The sequence below is a fragment of the Peromyscus eremicus genome, chromosome 9 (genome assembly GCF_949786415.1).
Source record: "Peromyscus eremicus chromosome 9, PerEre_H2_v1, whole genome shotgun sequence".
NCBI classification, from domain to species: Eukaryota; Metazoa; Chordata; class Mammalia; order Rodentia; family Cricetidae; genus Peromyscus; species Peromyscus eremicus.
Genome location: NC_081425.1, coordinates 91354688 through 91372056, shown reverse-complemented (window position 1 = coordinate 91372056; position 17369 = coordinate 91354688). Strand labels below are relative to the sequence as shown.

The window sequence follows — 17369 nt, the reverse complement described above, 5'->3', positions numbered from 1 at the left end:
CAAGTGACATAAATTGTCCCTCTTGATCCTTCAGTAGCCTGAAAATCGTGCTTTAGGCTTCATGTACTTCCTATATAGTTTTTCATGCTAATGTTGTGGAGTGGAAAGGCATCTAAACACCTATGAACTCAGCTCCCCTGCTAGGACTCAGTGCTAATCATATGCCCTGCCCTACTGCATAGGTGACATTCTCAGTCTCTAGGACATCGTTCCTGGTCCACTGTGGCCGTAGCCCTGGTCTATAATGACCTCATCCCTGGTCCACCGTGGTCTTATCCCTAGTCTACCATGGCCTTATGACTGGTATATTTTGACTTTATCTCTAGTCTATCACGGCCTGCTCCCTTGTGTATGATGACCTTATTTCTGCTTTTTCATCATCTTATCCCTGCACACTGGGATATTATTCTTGTTCCACCACTGCATTTGTCAAGCATGGAACTAGAGTTTGAGGAGGGATGAGTGGGTGTGAGGATCTTCGAAATATGAACACACTCAAGCAAATATAAAGAAGGTCTATCCATGTCTTCACAAGACACTGGGCTATTGGGGGCCTTATGGAGAGCCTGCTCCAAGGCCACCTCCAGGGTAATGCAAGAAAATCCTTGAAGGCAACGAGAGCGAGGCTTTTTCTATATGAGGGTATTTAGAAATAAGTTTTTAGCTATCTGACTGGTAAAACAAGAAAACACACATGCTTTCTGATGTTAACTTCTCTTTTACTTCATCTTAAGAATGCTCTCTGACTCTTTCTGTCTCCACACAGCTACATATCTCCACATTGTTATATTCTATACATACATGTCTTTCTTTATGTACATATGGCTATACATCTCTATACACAGTTACATCTGTGTTCACATGGCTACACATCTTTCTTTTACATACATTTCTCTTCTGCATCTCTTTTCTATACAGCTTCATCTTCCTCGTCTCCACACAGTTACAAATCTCCACACATCTCATTTACACAGCTCTCTCAGCATACAGCACTCACACAGTTCCTAGGCACAGCTCCTCTACGTAGCAGCAGCTTTCACACAGCTCTCTCTCATACTTACTCATACACATACTTCTTCTAGATTATTCACTCATTCTTTACTCACTCTTTCACCCACTCATTACCTCACACTTCTCTCATGCTTCTTCTTCTTCATCTCTCATTCAGCTGCGCGCGCGCGCGCAGCGCGCGCGCGCGCGCACACACACACACACACACACACACACACTTCCCTCACATTCTGCAGCCGCTCTACACAGCCATCTCTCCCCACACGGCTGCTGCTGCTCTCCCTCAGCCAAAGTCTGGACAATTATAAGTTACATTTTCCAGGGCCCTACTCATTCTCAAAACACAAGATAAGTCATGTAGTTTCATTTAGGCTAGTAATGTCACAATGACCCATGCACATAGCTCTAAGTTGGTGAGGGGTCCCGAACATTAAACAGTTGGCTGAACCTTGAGCAGTCAGGGTAGGTGCAGAAAGGGAGCTACTGCAAGGACTATGTTTTGATATAAACAGCCTGACCTTGATTTAGCAATAAACAACACCTGGGAATTAGCCTTTGTGTATTTTCTACAGGGGCAGCTTAGTCTGTTTTGGACTAGTTCTTTGTAAAAGGCTGTCTTTGAGACTGAGAATACTGTTACTTTCCTTTGTCAATAAAGAAGAACATTCTGGTATTATTTCTATACATCAGAATTATACAGCTTAAACAGAAATCTACAGCTAACTGCGTGCCCACAGATGTAGAACACACCACCAAAGGGCTGTGGAAAGCACCCCACAGCTGTTCTTATAGAGAGGTATAGTGGTGGCACCTGAGAAAGTCACAGACAGAAAACAACCGGTTTCCACAGTCAATGACCCCATGGCTTTGCCAGGTGGGGCTCCCCAACAGGGAGTTAAACGTCTGGTGAGTCAACTTGTCAAACACTAGTTGTCACCTGTATACTCCCACGGCCCTCGGCACCAGGCCTCCCACATTTTCTACATTTCTAAATAAAAGCTTCCTAGGAGAGGGCGTGACAGTGTATCCATGTTTGCCCCTCAGAATCCTCATTCTTCCTCTCCTGTGCTGCCTGAAGAGCCTTTATTCTTGTTCCTAGAGGCCCCAGGGCATAACTTCCTTCTAGTGAAACTGGTCTGTCTTTGCTGAGACCTTTGCAATTGCAGGATCTGTCTTGGACCCAGGAAAGCCACAGCCCTGGAACTCCATGGTGGCTTTAGCAGAATTCATTTCCTTGTGTGATCAACTGAGCTCTAGTCCCCTCCAGCAATACCTGGGAAGGTAATTACTCTGTTACTCTGCGCTGCCTTTGCATCATTGATTAATGATTCCCAGAACCACAGCACATTTCCCTGCAAGCATCTCCATTTGTCGTTTGTGTGGTGGGTTTAATGCATGTTAATTGTGGGCCCGTCAGTCACTACATTCTGGGGTAGTATCTCATACCCTTCCACACCACTTCGGGGTCCATCCAGACTCACTCCAGCGCTGGTTTCTTTGTGCTGTTTGTTATTCTCTTTGATTACATGACAAATTAAACAACTGATTATTCTTGCATACAAACTCATTGTAAAATGTGACTTTGACCTTAGTAACCAGCTCAAAGAAAGAGATTTTTGCTCTGGACAGCGTATCTCACATGCTCTTCCTAGGTATCTTTAACTAAAGTGCTTGCAGGATGTTAGCAAGGGTACTAACTGTGTTGTTTCCAAACTTCCTGTTTCGCTGCATCACCAGGGCTTGGCAAAAAGCACAGCTGTCCATGACATCCCAGATTAATGGCTTCTGAAGCTCTCTCTCTGTGACATACTTTTTACACAAGGTGACTTTTGAGTTGACCTATAACTTGCCTTCTTCATCTCTGCTGTATGTGCATAAACTCACATGCATGCACACATATGCATGCATACATATATGCACACACATGCATGTATATGACTGGCCTTTTACCTAATTACACAGAAGTGCTACACACACACACACACACACACACACTCACACACACACACTCACACACACACACACGCATTTTCCTTCCTTATCCCTAACCCAGCCTCGGGGTCCCCTCCCTGTGAATTACTTTCTCCCATGCAGCCTGTGCAAGACACCCTCCACTGCACTTTCAAAAGCCTGTCCTTTCCCACCATTGCTGGACAGCAGTCTCAGACCACAAACATCTTGAAGGCATGATTCTGTTCCTTTGCATCTCCAGTGGGTGGGGCACTTGCTAATATGCTGTGTAGGAGTAAATGAATGAAGGAAAAAAAGAGACCAAGTATGTTCCAAGCAATATGCTTAAATCAGATGAAACAGCATTTCTCTGCCTAACTGGTGTCCTTGGCTCCACATCTCAGGTGTGTTCTTTAGATCATCTGCACCAAAATCTTCTAGGTGTGTTCTCAAATACTATTTTCTTTCTTTCTTTCTTTCTTTCTTTCTTTCTTTCTTTCTTTCTTTCTTTCTTTCTTTCTTTCTTTCTCTCTCTTTCTTTCTTTCTTTCTTAGATTTATTTATTGATTATGTATACAGTGTTCTGTCTGCATGTATCCCTGCAGGTCAGAAGAGGGCACCAGATCTCATTACAGATGGTTGTGAGCCACCATGTGGTTGCTGGGAATTGAACTCAGGACCTTTGGAAGACCAGCCAGTGCTCTTAACCTTTGAGCCATCTCTCCAACCCTCAAAGTGCTATATCTAAGGCCCAACTCTGCACCTACTGAACTGAAATACAGCTTGGGACTGTGGTGTTTGTGCAGCAGCTATGATAACTGTTACAGATTCTACTGTTTCCAATAAATGTTTTTTTTGTTTGTTTGTTTTTTGTTTTTTTGTCACTGTGACAGAAGACTTGAGGAAAACAACTCAGAGAAAGAAAGGTGTATTTTAGCTTATAGTTTCCGGAGGTTCTGGCTCCGCTGCTTTGGGTCTGAGAGGGAGAACATCATGGTGGCTATAACATGTGGCAGGGATTGATGGCTCACCATATGGTGACCAGGAAGCAGAGAGAGAACGTGAGCAGCCAGGGAAAGCTATTCTCTTCAAGGGAAGGCCCAAAGTGACTTACCTTCTCCAACTAGGGCTCACATCTCAATAAGGAATGAACTGGCAAATCCATCAGTGGATTAATGCATTGATTAGGCCGGATCCTCATGATCCAGTCACCCCTCAATTAGTCCATCAGCCAGCTGGCCACCAAGCCTTTAATACACCAGCCTTTGGATCTCAACAGTACTTCAGATCTCAATTCCCAAGACCCTCACATCCAGGTTTACAGTACTCAGCGATCCTGGCTAGACACACTCCCACACACCACCAATCAAGTGCCAATAAACATATCCTTAGTGAGGACAGTGGTGGGTGCTGGCCTTGAATTGTCTTTGGGACTTGTGGTGTGTTTCGCGTTACGCTGGAACAGGCAAACCGTGTCTAAGTCACTACTATCCTTCCACCTGGTCCCAGAGCCTGCAGAGAAAGGAGGGACGCTTCGGCATAGCTGTTCACTGAGGAAGTGGCACAGGCAGGCAGGCAGGGGGCATCCCTGCTCCTTGTCTCAGAGAGAGAAGTCCTCACGTAAAAGAGACCCAGCGCTATGCTTCTATGTATTGCTGCTGTGTTGACACACTCAGACAAGCAGAATCTCCACATTGCTTTAGGATTCTTTCCTCTCATTACTAATGTGACCGATGCTCTAGGTCATTGTGATCCACTTAGAAAACGTAGAAACCAGAGTTTATGGGAATCAACACAAATATGGCTTTTGCAGTCTGTCCCCTTTATCATAGTTTTAGTTCAGTTTTTCTCAGCAATCTTGTTTTTTATTAAGTGAATAACCAAACTCTTATGCCTTCAGATGCCAAATCGATGGATCCAACCACCTAAGAATCAGAAAATATTTTTGAAGCGTTGTGTCTGTTCTGAGCTCTTGCAGGCTCCAAGAGTCACTCAGCTTTTCTCTAGACAATACAGTCCAACAGCGTAGACAGTGCTGGCATTGTATTAAGTATTAAAAATCATCTAAAGATGACTTAAAGCAACAGGAGAGATAGAAGGGACTTGAGTATCTGTGGCATTTGGTAGCAGTGGTCAGAGGTTCTGGAAACATCCCCAAGGATACCAAGGGATGACTTTACCCAATCCTTTTGCTAGCCCTAATAGCATGTACTGAGCACACAAGGAGAGGAGTACATCGTACATCTACTCACAAATAGAGGAGAGAGAATAGACACACGGCAGATCCAATGCTTCCAATGGCCCCTTTGGGCCTCACCTATGAACTTGAGTGCTGCACCAGATTATAGACTAATGCTGCCACAGACAGCTTCCAAAGACACGTAGTTGGCCTTGCCCTTTCTAGATGCACCACTGAGGTCTTGCTTTGGGGCCATGTGCCCTGATGAGCTGCCACTCGGTGACTCTGGCTGTCATTGTCTCTCACATTTCATCTCCAGCCTCTCTGGCTTTCCAGACAACCTGTTATTCATCGTCTGCAGATGGAGGTGTATTTACTTTCTCAGTTATCCACCCACTGGGAGTGACTGTACATCATCTAGCAGGTCTTTAAAAAGTTCTCCTAGAGAAACAAAAGTTCCCCTTGTCTCAAGTGATCGATCGATTGATAGCGTCAAGGCATGAGGGATTTCTTAGTCATGAGTAAACACGAATGGAGCCCTCTCAGGGCTAATTTAAATGGAAGAGCAGGTAATAGTTCACTTGGGCTCATTTTCTAGTTTTTAAAATGCCATATCTTTTCTAACAGAATCAATTTTTAAGCTATTAACCCAGCTCTCTTTAGACATTTTCCTTGTGGTTTGGTTTATTCTGGTTGTTACTTAAGCCTCCCCAAAGGCAAGCATCAGATCAGATTGTGGTATGTGCTCCAAGGCCCCCACTGCAGGGACTGTGGAGGTTTTAATGGGGGTGATGCTTGGGAAGGGGAGAAGTTTTGGAGTTGCCTATGCCAGTGTTGACACTGTGTTTCCACATATCACCTCATAAACTTGGCAGTGGGACCTCTGAATTTCACCTGTAAAGGATACAAGAAAAACAAGTTTAAACAGCCTGGGATAACTCTTTGTTATCAGTCTTTGTTGTGATACTCTACTAAAAGACTTGAGGCGTGGTTACCTTATAAAGAAGAGGTTTCCTTAGGCTTATGGGTCTGGATGGCTGAGGGTCCATATGTGGTGGTAATCTTCCGGATGGCAGTCTCAGGGTGACACAGGGCATCATGTGACAAGACACAGGGAGTGTGTGTGTGTGAATGTGAGTCTTCTCATCTTTTTCTTTTAAGGTCAGCACTCAGTCTTTTTGCCCCGATGAACCATATGCTAGTAACCACCTCCACAGGGCCCCTCGTCCACACCCTCATGCCCCACAATGGGCAGTAAACTTTGCGTTTTCACGTTGTAGGCCTTCCTTACAGTGCTGGCAATCTTGTGCCACGTTGCAAGGGAGCCATTGGCAATAGCATTTAAAACCTCACTTGGGGCCTCCCGTCTGGTTCCTAGAACTTTATTCCTTAGGTGTACCCTTCAATTCAAAGTGACATGTGCAGTACGAGGGTGGCTGTCGCAGCCCTGCATATGCCAAATATTTGAAAGCAAGCTTAAATTTGTGAAAAATTGGTCAAATAAGCTGTGCTGGAATAGTCTGTAACTATTAGTGAAAGTCAGACGTGTCTACAAGAGGCTGTTAGGAAGGCGCCCCGAGGGGGGCTGCTCAGGGAAAAGACTAGCCGTAACTGTGGAAACACGTTGCTTATGTCACGTCAGGAGCAATGTCAAGAAGGCCTTATTTGCATTCAGAAGACCTTTGGGAGACAGACAGCCATTCCCTGATTCCTGGCCTGGTCCCCCTCAAGTCCTCGAAAACTCACTGTAAGATGAAACATCCCAACACCACACACACCGAATCCACCAAACGACAATCTGATTGGATTTGCTGCAAAGCCCTGAGTGCCTTTCCCATTGGCCCCACCAGCTCTGACTGTCACTGTGTGGACTGAGCCTCAGCACGGGTTTGCTGGAACAAACTGCAATGCTGGTGACTGTGGCCAGACTTCTACTTACTATTTCCTTTTTTGAGGCGGTCTCATTTGTGGTCCAGGCTGGGCTTCAAAAAAGCTTCTCAACTAATCCTCCTGGCTCAGCTTCCCCAGCAGCTGGGAATAGAGGTGTATGACACTTTCCGCCTCCAGATCCACCCCCCGCGTCCCCAAAACACTCGCACGCGCGCGCGCGCACGTGCGCGCGCGCACACACACACACACACACACACACACACACCTTCCTTGCCTCAGAATTTAGTACTGGCATTTGCAGGTAAGTACCACATTCCGTCTTTGTGTTAATGTCTCCCCAACACCCCTGCCCCTGCATACTTCAGTGCTGGCATTACAGCTGTGTGCCACCACTACCTTTTGGTTAAGCATTTGTAAGGATGGCAATACCTGGAGAAATACTGACTTTGGCCATATTCTTAGTTCCTTTGGGTTTTATTCATCATTCATTCGTTCATGCTGGAATCTGAATCATTGTTCACAAGTCAGAATCCCCGGAAAGCTAGCTAGGATCTCCATGTGGATATGCTCTCAGGAAGTATTTTGGAGTGGGGAAGTCAAGGCTGGCCTGGTACAGCTATAATGCAATGGCTTCAGCCGATCACACCCAAGTAGTGGCTCTGAATTGAGACAAAGGGGCCCTAGCCTCATGACTCCATGTTGACCTGTTGCTAGGGGGCAAGTTGTCACTGGGAAGAGAGATGACCCTGCCCCATGTGCTCCGTGTCAGTGAAGGAGTGTGGGCTGTGGTCCAGGAGCAAGTGTCTACATGGACGCTGAACATCCTGTACTCACACTTGTCTTGGCTTTGCAGAGACAGCAGTACAAGGCTTGCATTTTGGACGTAACTGGGTTCGACTCCTGGCTCAGCTACTCATTGGCTGTTACCAGATAGTCCCTGGACAACTGCTTGTCTTCAGTAAAACTTGCCTCATTATGAACTGGGGAATGCTTTGTTTGCTAGGGGGCTTAATGTAACAGAAAGGACTTAGGAACTACAGCAGTAAGTCCCAACAGATACAACCATAAAACATTCCCCAAAATAAAGGCTCAGAGAACATTACAAAAGAGGGGCCAGAGACAGGCAGGGAATACTGAGAGCAGGAGAAATAGTCTTCCCCAGGGAAGAGCACACCAATTGGTCATCCAATATCAAATGTCAGCCCTGAAAACATGCACATACAAGTGACCTTACACAGACTGAACAGCTTGTATTTAGGAATATATATGTATATACATATACATCCCATGTATGTAATAAAATTTAATAGCCAAAAAAGGCCTCAAATTTGAAAGAGAGCAAGGAAGGGTATATAGGAGTGTTTGGAGGGAGAAAAGGGAAGGGAGAAAGGGTATAATTATAGTATTTGTTGGTTTTTTGAGACAAGGTTTCTCTCTGTAACAGCTCTGACTGTCCTGGAAGTTGTTTTGTAGACCAGGCTGGCCTCGAACTCACAGAGATCCATCTGCCTCTGCCTCCTGAGCGCTGGGATTAAATGTCACCCAGATGGCTTGATCAGGGTGGTTGTGTCACTGGGTAAGATTAAAAACTACTACACAGGGGATTCAGTGTAAGTGTGCCACATGGGTTATGATTGCGATAGTGCGGCCTGTCATTATTTCAAGCCACTACCGCTGTCACCTCCAGATGTCCTGTGAGTGGCTGGGGACTGGCCCCCTGATCTTCGCAAGAAGCATAGGCATGTTTCACACGCCTACAATCTGACTCTAGCACCCTCTCTCCCTGCAGGTGTCCCAGAAGGTCCCCTTGGTGATTGTGCAGGGCCACCTGGTCTCAGAAGGGATCCTGCTCTTTGGCCAGCAACACTTCTATATCTGTGAGAATTTTACCCTGTCTCCCACAGGCGATGTCTACTGCACCCGCCACTGCTTATCCAAGTGAGTTCTCTGCTTTCCACCAACAGATTCCTCCAGCCCCGCCTCCTTCCGATCCCCTCTCTTCCTCTTCCTACTGTTTACTGAGGACTTAGAACCTGTGGCCATGGCTATCCAAAGCCAACTTCTGGGCTGGTAACATGTTGCATAGCAGCCCCTCAGGTCTCTATTTCCAGGAAATGTATTGTAGCGCTTGAGGACCTCTCTCGGGTTATTTAGATAACAGACTTCTATCACATCAGGTTACTCATTCAACAACTGTCTGGCTGGCCATCATTCTACATGAGACAATGGCTGCTGGCCCTTCATGCAGAGGCATTTGAGTGCCCTAGCCAGCACAGACAGGCTTCTTAGAAAAGAAGTTGGAGCACACTATCATTCTGGAGCAAAACATACATGATGCAGGGGCACTTACGTGACCATACTTGGGAGACATCCTGGTACTGATGTGATAAGGGGGCTGCCTGAGGATGTGGCTAAGATCTAACAATGGGTAAGATTTGGATAGGACTTTTGAACCATCATCCAGGTTCAGGTCGGGTGACACACGTGTTATCCCAATACTCAGGAGGCTGAGGCAGGAAGATCCCAAGTTTGAGGCCAGCAGGGGCTACAAGTGAGAATCCTATCTGGAGTAAACAATACAAAGCAACCAAATGAGGAAAGAAACTGGAGTCTCCCATCTTTACCCCAACTAGGAGCAGACATCGTCAGCAGGAAATCCTAAGGCCCTTCTATAGTGACAAATGTTTGGTCTTTCAGGATTCAACTAGCTCTTACCGACCACTCTGTGCTCAGGAAGGACATCCATTCAAATTCAAACTGACAGTGTTTTACAGGTTGTCAAGTTGTGTGTTTTCCATGGCCCTTGCTCTTAATGGACAGAGAGTTTTTTCACTGTGGGTTGCAAAGTTTCTTATGGTGACCAAGTAACTTCTTAGCCTAGTGACTTTCAAAGTGGCTTACCCCAGAGTCACCTGGAGGGATCATTAGAACAGACTTCCCGACTCTGCCCTTTCTCTAGTTTCTAATTCAGTAGATCTAGTAAGATCTGACATCTTGCCAGCTCCTAGCTTAGGCTGATTCTATAGTCACGAGGGACCATACTCTGAAAATCATTGTTTTTGAATGTTGGCAAAGAATTCAGTATTGACCTCTCAATAGTAAGAATTTTAACTCCCAGTTGTCATGATTTCCAGCTTGTGTCAGGAAGCTGGAGTTAAAGGGTGTGTAGAAGAGTGTGTGCCAGCCCACCCAATTTAGATTAGAGTTGAAATTTGCTTTATTATACTTGCTGACCTCCTCTCCCCGATAATTTCCATCTTTTATTCATATTGAAACTTCTCCTAATACTACAAGTCTTTGATGCTTTTCCAAAGCTGGAGGAATATAATTAATACTTGGCACACTCATCCCATCTTCTTGCTCATGTTTTATGGATACTGATCAATACGGACAGTGGGTCTGCAGGCTGGTCTTTGTAAGCTGATGGAAGCTCTCTGCTCTTTCTAGTTGCTCAGCATGCCCATGTAATGACATGCACAACCCATTGCTTCACGCTTCATCTGAGCTTGGATTGAACTGGCCTTAGATAAGATCCTATTGATCAGCAACGCTTTGTTTTAATCATCAAGTTGTCTATCCCTGCAGTTGTAAGAGAAGCCCAGCAGCCAGGCATTTTGATTTGTAATGGCAAGAGTGACTTCCTTGTCCGGAAATATACTTTTCTAGAATTCAGGCAGAGTGGAATCAACTGACTACCTTTGGGTATCTCCAGGAAATTGCCTGGGTATTTTTAGTCACCCGAAGGAAATGTTTGTTAATCAGACAGCCACCCCAACACACACACACACACACACACACACACACACACACACACACACACACCTGCCTGATCTTGTCTATGGCCTGAGAAAGTGCTGGCACTACTAGAGAGGCAGCTCTCCCAGCCAGGCTCACAGATCATGTCAGATCAATAGGGATTAAGCCTTATTTTGATCTGGAGACTAAGGAAGATACATAAATAAGCCTGTTAAAAATAAAGCCAGGCCAACCCTGAAATGCTTCTCTAAAAGCCATCAAGTTGAGCACAGCTGAGCACTAAACCTTGGAAGGGGCTCACTGATGCACCATAAAAACATCCCCAAATAAGCCCAAGAACATTGTGAATGCCCCATCACTGGACTTAGGCATCTTCTGCAGAACTGAAGAAGCTCCTGAGAAACTCTTAGTTATACTGGGTTCCCTCCATGGCTGGAAGTTCAGGGGCTGTATTAGCTCATTAGGGCTGTCAAGAATTAGGTGGCCTAAAAGAACCACAGAATTTTATGATTACACAGCCTTACAAGCCAAAAGGATGGATCAAGGTGTCAGGAGGAACCCACTTTCTCAGCTTCTCATGGGAAGAAGCCTTCCTTTCCCCTCGGTTTCTGGTGTCTGGTCAGTCCTTGGAATTCCTTGGCTTGTACACAGTCATCCCACCAGCTACATGGCTGTCTTCTCCCTCTGTCTTCACATCGTCTTCCTTGTGTGTCTCTGTGTCCAATCTCCCCTTCCATGATGTCATCGGTTGTCTTGGATTAGTGCCCATTCCACTTATTTTAAGTGTATGACTTCTATAAATGTCCCGTTTTCAAATAAAGTCATATTCTGACATAAACAGATCCCTTTAGAAAGTCACAATTCTACCCCATAACAGTGGCATCCACTGGAACCTTAGTTATTAAACCCGATCCTCCTTCCATGTCCATGGGCAGTGTTGAGCATTATTTCTCTGTTGAATTCAATTCTGCAAAGTTATTAAACATTCATCTCCTGCTTGGTAGCTCCAAAAGACACAAAGAGATGAGACCACTGAAGAGTATACCATCCCTGAGAGATTCCAGCCATAAATTTCAAGTATCATTCTGACAAAACTGAGTGACTTCAAATAGGAGCAAACTGAAGGATATTTTATTTTGAAACTTACTTCAGCTGTCAAAGTCCAGGCCACTCAGTGTCACGACTACCATTTACCTGACATAGTGGATTTCCCTAGTGTAACTATTAAAAGTTATACCAAGGTCACTCTAGACAATTTCATATGTCAAGATGGCTGCCAGGAAGTAGAACTCTGGACAGCATCCTATGAACGGGTAACAACATCCTATGAATAGGTGTAACAACAGGTCCACCTATTGATGAACAGGGACCAAACTCCTCCTCCTCCCTTCCCATTCACCCTGGATGTCTGAGTGCTGATTTATTTAGCATGATATGTAAGATGAATTGTTACCCAAAGCACCCAGTGGCACCTGTATGAATATTGTCCCTGATGGACCTCAAGTTGAACTTCTATCAATGAATTAAACAATGGATGTAGTTTAGCTTTTCTGAGGATCCATGACTGTCGATTCTGTCCTGTACGGTTATGCAGTTCCGGTAAGCGTGAGAAAATGGCTGTTTCTTTTCTCCCCAAAGCCCTCACCATACTCCAGTTCATTTTTTCTCAGGCTGTCCATGTGTCACAGGCGTCAGTTGTGGAATCTGTAGCATGGTGTAACTGAAAGGAGGGAGATGTGGAAGAGCTCCCTGAAAACCCAAGGAGAGCCTTTCTGCCTCCAGGGACATTGTTGAATGAGCTTGGATGTAAGAGTCAGGAGGACCTGGGTTTGGCTGCAGCAGCAAAGTGTAACCTGGGGAAACATCACCTCTGGCAATCGGCTTCCAGATTTATAACTGGAAAGGACCATGGCGCATGCTCAGGGGAGACTCGTTTAGGGTCAAACATGGCTTGGGGAAGTACTGAGCAGCTAGGGCGCATGACAGTCATGTAGCAAACATGCGCAGGGCTCAGGGGAGGATAAGGGGACAGAAGCCACAAGCAAAAGCCTCTGCCTTTGCCCAGCCTGCACAGGAGATGCTGAACAGCTCTGTGGAGGACCTCTAAGGTGTAGCGGGTGTTTTCTGTGGGTCTGATAGCAGGGGCCTGTGGGGGCACAGAAAAGATTAGTGGTTGTCATTCCCACCAGACCTTGACCTGGATGCTGTTTGGCTTAAGCCAAGGTGGGAGTTAGAATTATCACCATTGCCCCTCTGGAAGTCAGGAATATTTAGAAACAGCTCAACTTACATCCGCAATGGCACCAGAAACGCACAGTGGGTCTCAGCCAGCAGCAGCTTTGAATTAAAGCCTCATGGCCAAGGCTTCCAAAACCAAAACCACATTTCTCTCTGATTAGCCCTACAGCGATGTGGCTCGGAGCAGAGGGTCCAGGAAGGCTGTTCTGAGAAGGGCCAGGAGGGGTGGTAAAGAGCCTGGGTTTGCGTCTTTGAAGCTGTCTGTAGAAGATGCTACCCAGAGAGTTCAGGCTTCCATCCTGTCCTGCGGGAGCCTTCTACTGGACATGGAAGTCCGAGCTCTTCACAGTATGGAACCTGGGCCACTGAGTTGACTAGAAACTCCCGCCAGGTCTGTGACAGTCTGATTCCTCTTAGCTACAGGATGGTGGCATGAAGGCCTCATGGGCTTCACTGGGAGCTAACACCAGGGGCAGGTGAAGCAGTCTCCTCCTCCATATCCCCACCTTGATCAGGGTTCCTTCACCTCTGGCCTTTCTAGGCTTGTAACTGGACTGTGAATTTCTGTAGCATTGATGTGCAGGACAGGTGTTACTTATTAAAGGGAAAATTTATCAGAATGGTCAGAAAGTTTGTGATGGTACACACACAGTTTAAGATAAAACAAAATCTAAATAAATGCAAAATACTGGCTACATGACCTAGATTCTCAGAAATGGACGTGTCTGTAAAGGGAGTTAATTTTACTTCCCAAGGCCCCGTATGTGTGGGTGCTGAAAACTCCCCTCCCACCCCAAGGTGAACTGGTGACTGAAATAACAAAACGTCCTCTTTGGGAATGAGTATTCAGACAGATCTGAGGTTCTCCGCCCTCTCCACATCCTTCAAGGATGCAGGATCATTCTGAACCTTAGACGGATGACAGGTAGAAAGCTTCCTGAGATCTCTGTGTGGTCCCATTCTACCTTCTGGGTCCTACAGGCTACCCCTCCATGTTGCAGGAGGTGGGACTCAGGTTGCATGTGGTTCTGCTCTGCTCTTTGGTAGGATGCTGGTTGGCCCTCCCAGGGTCTAGCTTCAGAGAATCTAGAAGGTGCTCCCTTCTTTCAACCAAGCCTGGATCTTACCAACTCAATGATTTCCAGTTAGTTCTTTCGTTCGCGTGATGACACAGTGTGTCTTCTAATTCAGTGGACTTCAATCTCAGATAAGCGCATCGAACAGCTCTGGGTGGTCCATCTGAAGAGCTTCCAGGGCCACTAAAGATGCAGAACTAGGGGAAGTGGGTCCAAAGCACCAAAGAGCCATGTGGTGTAACCAGTTTTCAGACTTGTGAATGCAGGGACTGTTCTCACACACTCATCCCTGCCCAGCACCCTGGGTCAACATGACTCCCCGATGAGGCTGGCACTCAGCCAACTCTTCAAGGGCAGAACAGAGCAGATTTCTGGCTCTTGGCTCATCAGACCAGCAGAGGCCAACAGAACAGCAGGCATGACTACAGCCCTTCTGCAGTGCAGCCCTGAACAATGTGGGGCCAGGAGAGGGCGGTGGGTGGGAGGAGCCTATCAGCGCCTTCTCCTGCGGCTGTCCGGAAGTGTGCACCACATCTCGTGTTTCCTTTTCAGCATCAGCGACCCCTTCATTTTCAACATGTGCAGCAAAGACAGGTCCTCTGAGCATCATTCCTGCCAGCGCCATGCCTACAGTGACCTCAGAGAGCTCCGACAGGCCCGCTTTCTCCTGCAGGTTAGTTGAGGGGCTCTGACCCACCCAGTGTGTAAGGGGGTGGTTTGTTCATCATGACAGGTGAACCAGGCATCATCAGAGATACCTGTCTGTGGCCCCTCTTGGCTCCTATGTACAGCTCAGGACTCCTGTGGAGAAACCATGAGTATCATTTCCCTGGGCGTCATCTGGTCCCTCACTGACTTGGAGCTCTGGCAGCCTCTACAGGCTCTCCAGCCAGGCCATTAGCTGCTGGGCTATTCTTGCTCACTGGTCTTCTGGGACTCAGCATCTTTACTGTGATACAAAACTGTACTGGAGATTTAGGAATTTAGGGGCATCACATAGAGCTGGTGATCCTGAACACCTGTCACCAGTCCCCTCTCCTGACTTTCTCCAGAGCTTGCCTAACTCTGAGCTCCTCATTATCTCCCAGGCCAAGTGATTTAGGGACCTGATGACTTTCTCCTCTGATGTACCTCCCAGAGCCTCCCCACTGATTACAAGGGCTTCTCATGTGCTGAACGCAGATGGAGAAATGAGTTCAGCCATGCTCTCCTGCACTGCTTTCTTTCTAGAACATTCTATTTAGAAGCATCACCTGCCCCTTGGGTAGGAGGAAGAGACCTCTGGGGCTCAGTGGCTTACACCCCAACTTACTGCCATCAGTCTGACCTCAGCAAGGGCAGGGCTGCCTCCCAGGCCTTCGAGGCAGCTTCAGGACATAGGGAGACGAGAGCCTGGTAGGAGGAAAGGACAGGGCTTATCACTCACCCTCTCTGTACGTTCTGGAATAGTTCCCAAGGACAGAGAGGAACACTATTTGACTTGGAAGAACTTACTAAGGGCTCCTTGGACTTGTGGCTTCATTTGGGGTGTGTGGAACACTTTGATTCCTCATGGAAGCCTCCTGCTGGAGTCTCATTATTCCCCAAAGCTGAAGCTCAGGGAGGCCTTTCAAGGGAGGAAATTCTAGAGTCCCAGCTACCCTGGTGGCCAGGGTCTAGGCCTCTACTAAGTCCTTTTCCTCCATTGTTGCTACTTTGCCTGAAGAATTTGTTCCTTATTTTGTCTGACCTGAGCTCTTTTACAAGGAGAGGAGGAAGTGGAGGCAGTGTAAGGAAGACGTCCCCACCAGGAAGCTCCTAGGCAAGGTGGCTGATCCCGGGCTTCGTTCCCACTCTGGCTCCCTTGGTCACGTCTCCAGGTCACCTCACCCTGCAGGGATAGGCAGCCCTGCCTTGCCTTTTCCACACTGCTCATACAGCACTGAGCACATGTCAGACACACAGAACCTTCCTGGATTTCTGTGCTTGCCTCCCAGGTTATGTGCATAGCAAGTGTTACCCCGAGTGGGTTTTCTCTGTCTCAGGAAATAGCGATTGCTTCCAGGTGGTTGTGGAATTCAGAGGTGGGGGAGCATCTGTGTCACCAAGGGGCAGGTTGGCTGATGGAGAAGTTTTTATTATCCAGTCCTGGGTTCTCCCGGGAGAGTGAGAGCCTGCCCCTCTAAGGATCTGAGTAAGCTGTAACCTCCAGGGATTGGATTCCATCCTCTGTCTTCTCGTTATTTATGTTTCTCTTTGCAGCACTCTAACATGTCTTGGTAAAGGTCTTGAAGGTGCCCATACAAATACCTCTCCTGCTGGGAGACCTGGGCTGGGAGAACTTGCTGGCCACCAGGAGAAGCAAGTGGTGCTTGCTGCTGGATGCACAGCCCCAGACCCAAGTCGGCCCTTCATGTCCAGGCTTCAGTCTCTCTGGACCTCCCTCCAACCCCAGAAATTCTCTCTCCCTGATGCCATGTCTGGCATTGTGGTGTCCCTTATTCCAAGTCTGTTAAAGGCATAGCTTGGGACAGAGGTAAGGGAGAGAGAGGAGAAGAAAGGAAAGAAAATAGCAGAAGGAAAAGGCAATAGAACCATGTGGAGTTTATTCAGGTATGACAGTGTGCTGCCACATCTGGATGACTCGGCGACATGGGTGTGGAAAGCGCCTCATTGTAATATGTCTACAGATGAATGTGCAGTGGTGCTCATATGGAGAGTCAGCCCAACTCCATAGCTTCTGGAGTTTCTAGTGAGCTGATTCCTGCTTTAGGAAACAAAGCCTATGACCCAGAGATGTCATGCAATTTCAGTGTGCAACTGAGCATGCTCTCCCTCTGTCTGTTCTTTACCCGTCCTGCAAATGAAGCCTTCACTTCCTGCTTCATCTGCAGGTGTTATCTGTGGCCACACCCCCTGCCTCACCATTCATCACTCACCCACCACTAAGGTCTTCACATGTAGAGAGAGGTCTGCACTAACCATAAGGGTTTCCCACCACAGAAACCCACATGGCAAATGGCCACCTGCTCTGTCACCCACAAGCACCTCAATTCCAGGAGTCATCTTTCCTCATAACAGTAGTTTCTCTGTATAGGACATCGCCCTGGAGATCTTTTTCCAAAATGGGTATTCCAAGCTCCTAGTGTTCTACAATAACGACCGGAGTAAAGCCGTCAAGAGGTAAGGGCCTGACAAGTTCCCGTTTCCAAGAAACCGATCCTAAACCCTGGGCAGAGAAATGGAGATTTCCCACCTCTAGTCTCGGGGAAAGGCTTCCCAAGCCACCG

The 17369-nt window shown here is 46.9% G+C and overlaps 1 protein-coding gene across 1 annotated transcript in view; it reads left to right on the top strand.

Moving 5' to 3' along the window:
• The window catches only part of Wdfy4 (WDFY family member 4), a 229276-nt gene that overhangs the window by 144847 nt on the left and 67060 nt on the right, over positions 1-17369 (top strand). The window contains exons 43-45 of the mRNA XM_059273136.1: positions 8820-8968; positions 14653-14773; positions 17177-17262. Of these exons, the coding sequence (XP_059129119.1) occupies positions 8820-8968; positions 14653-14773; positions 17177-17262 (356 nt within the window). The remainder of the gene's footprint in view (positions 1-8819; positions 8969-14652; positions 14774-17176; positions 17263-17369) is intronic.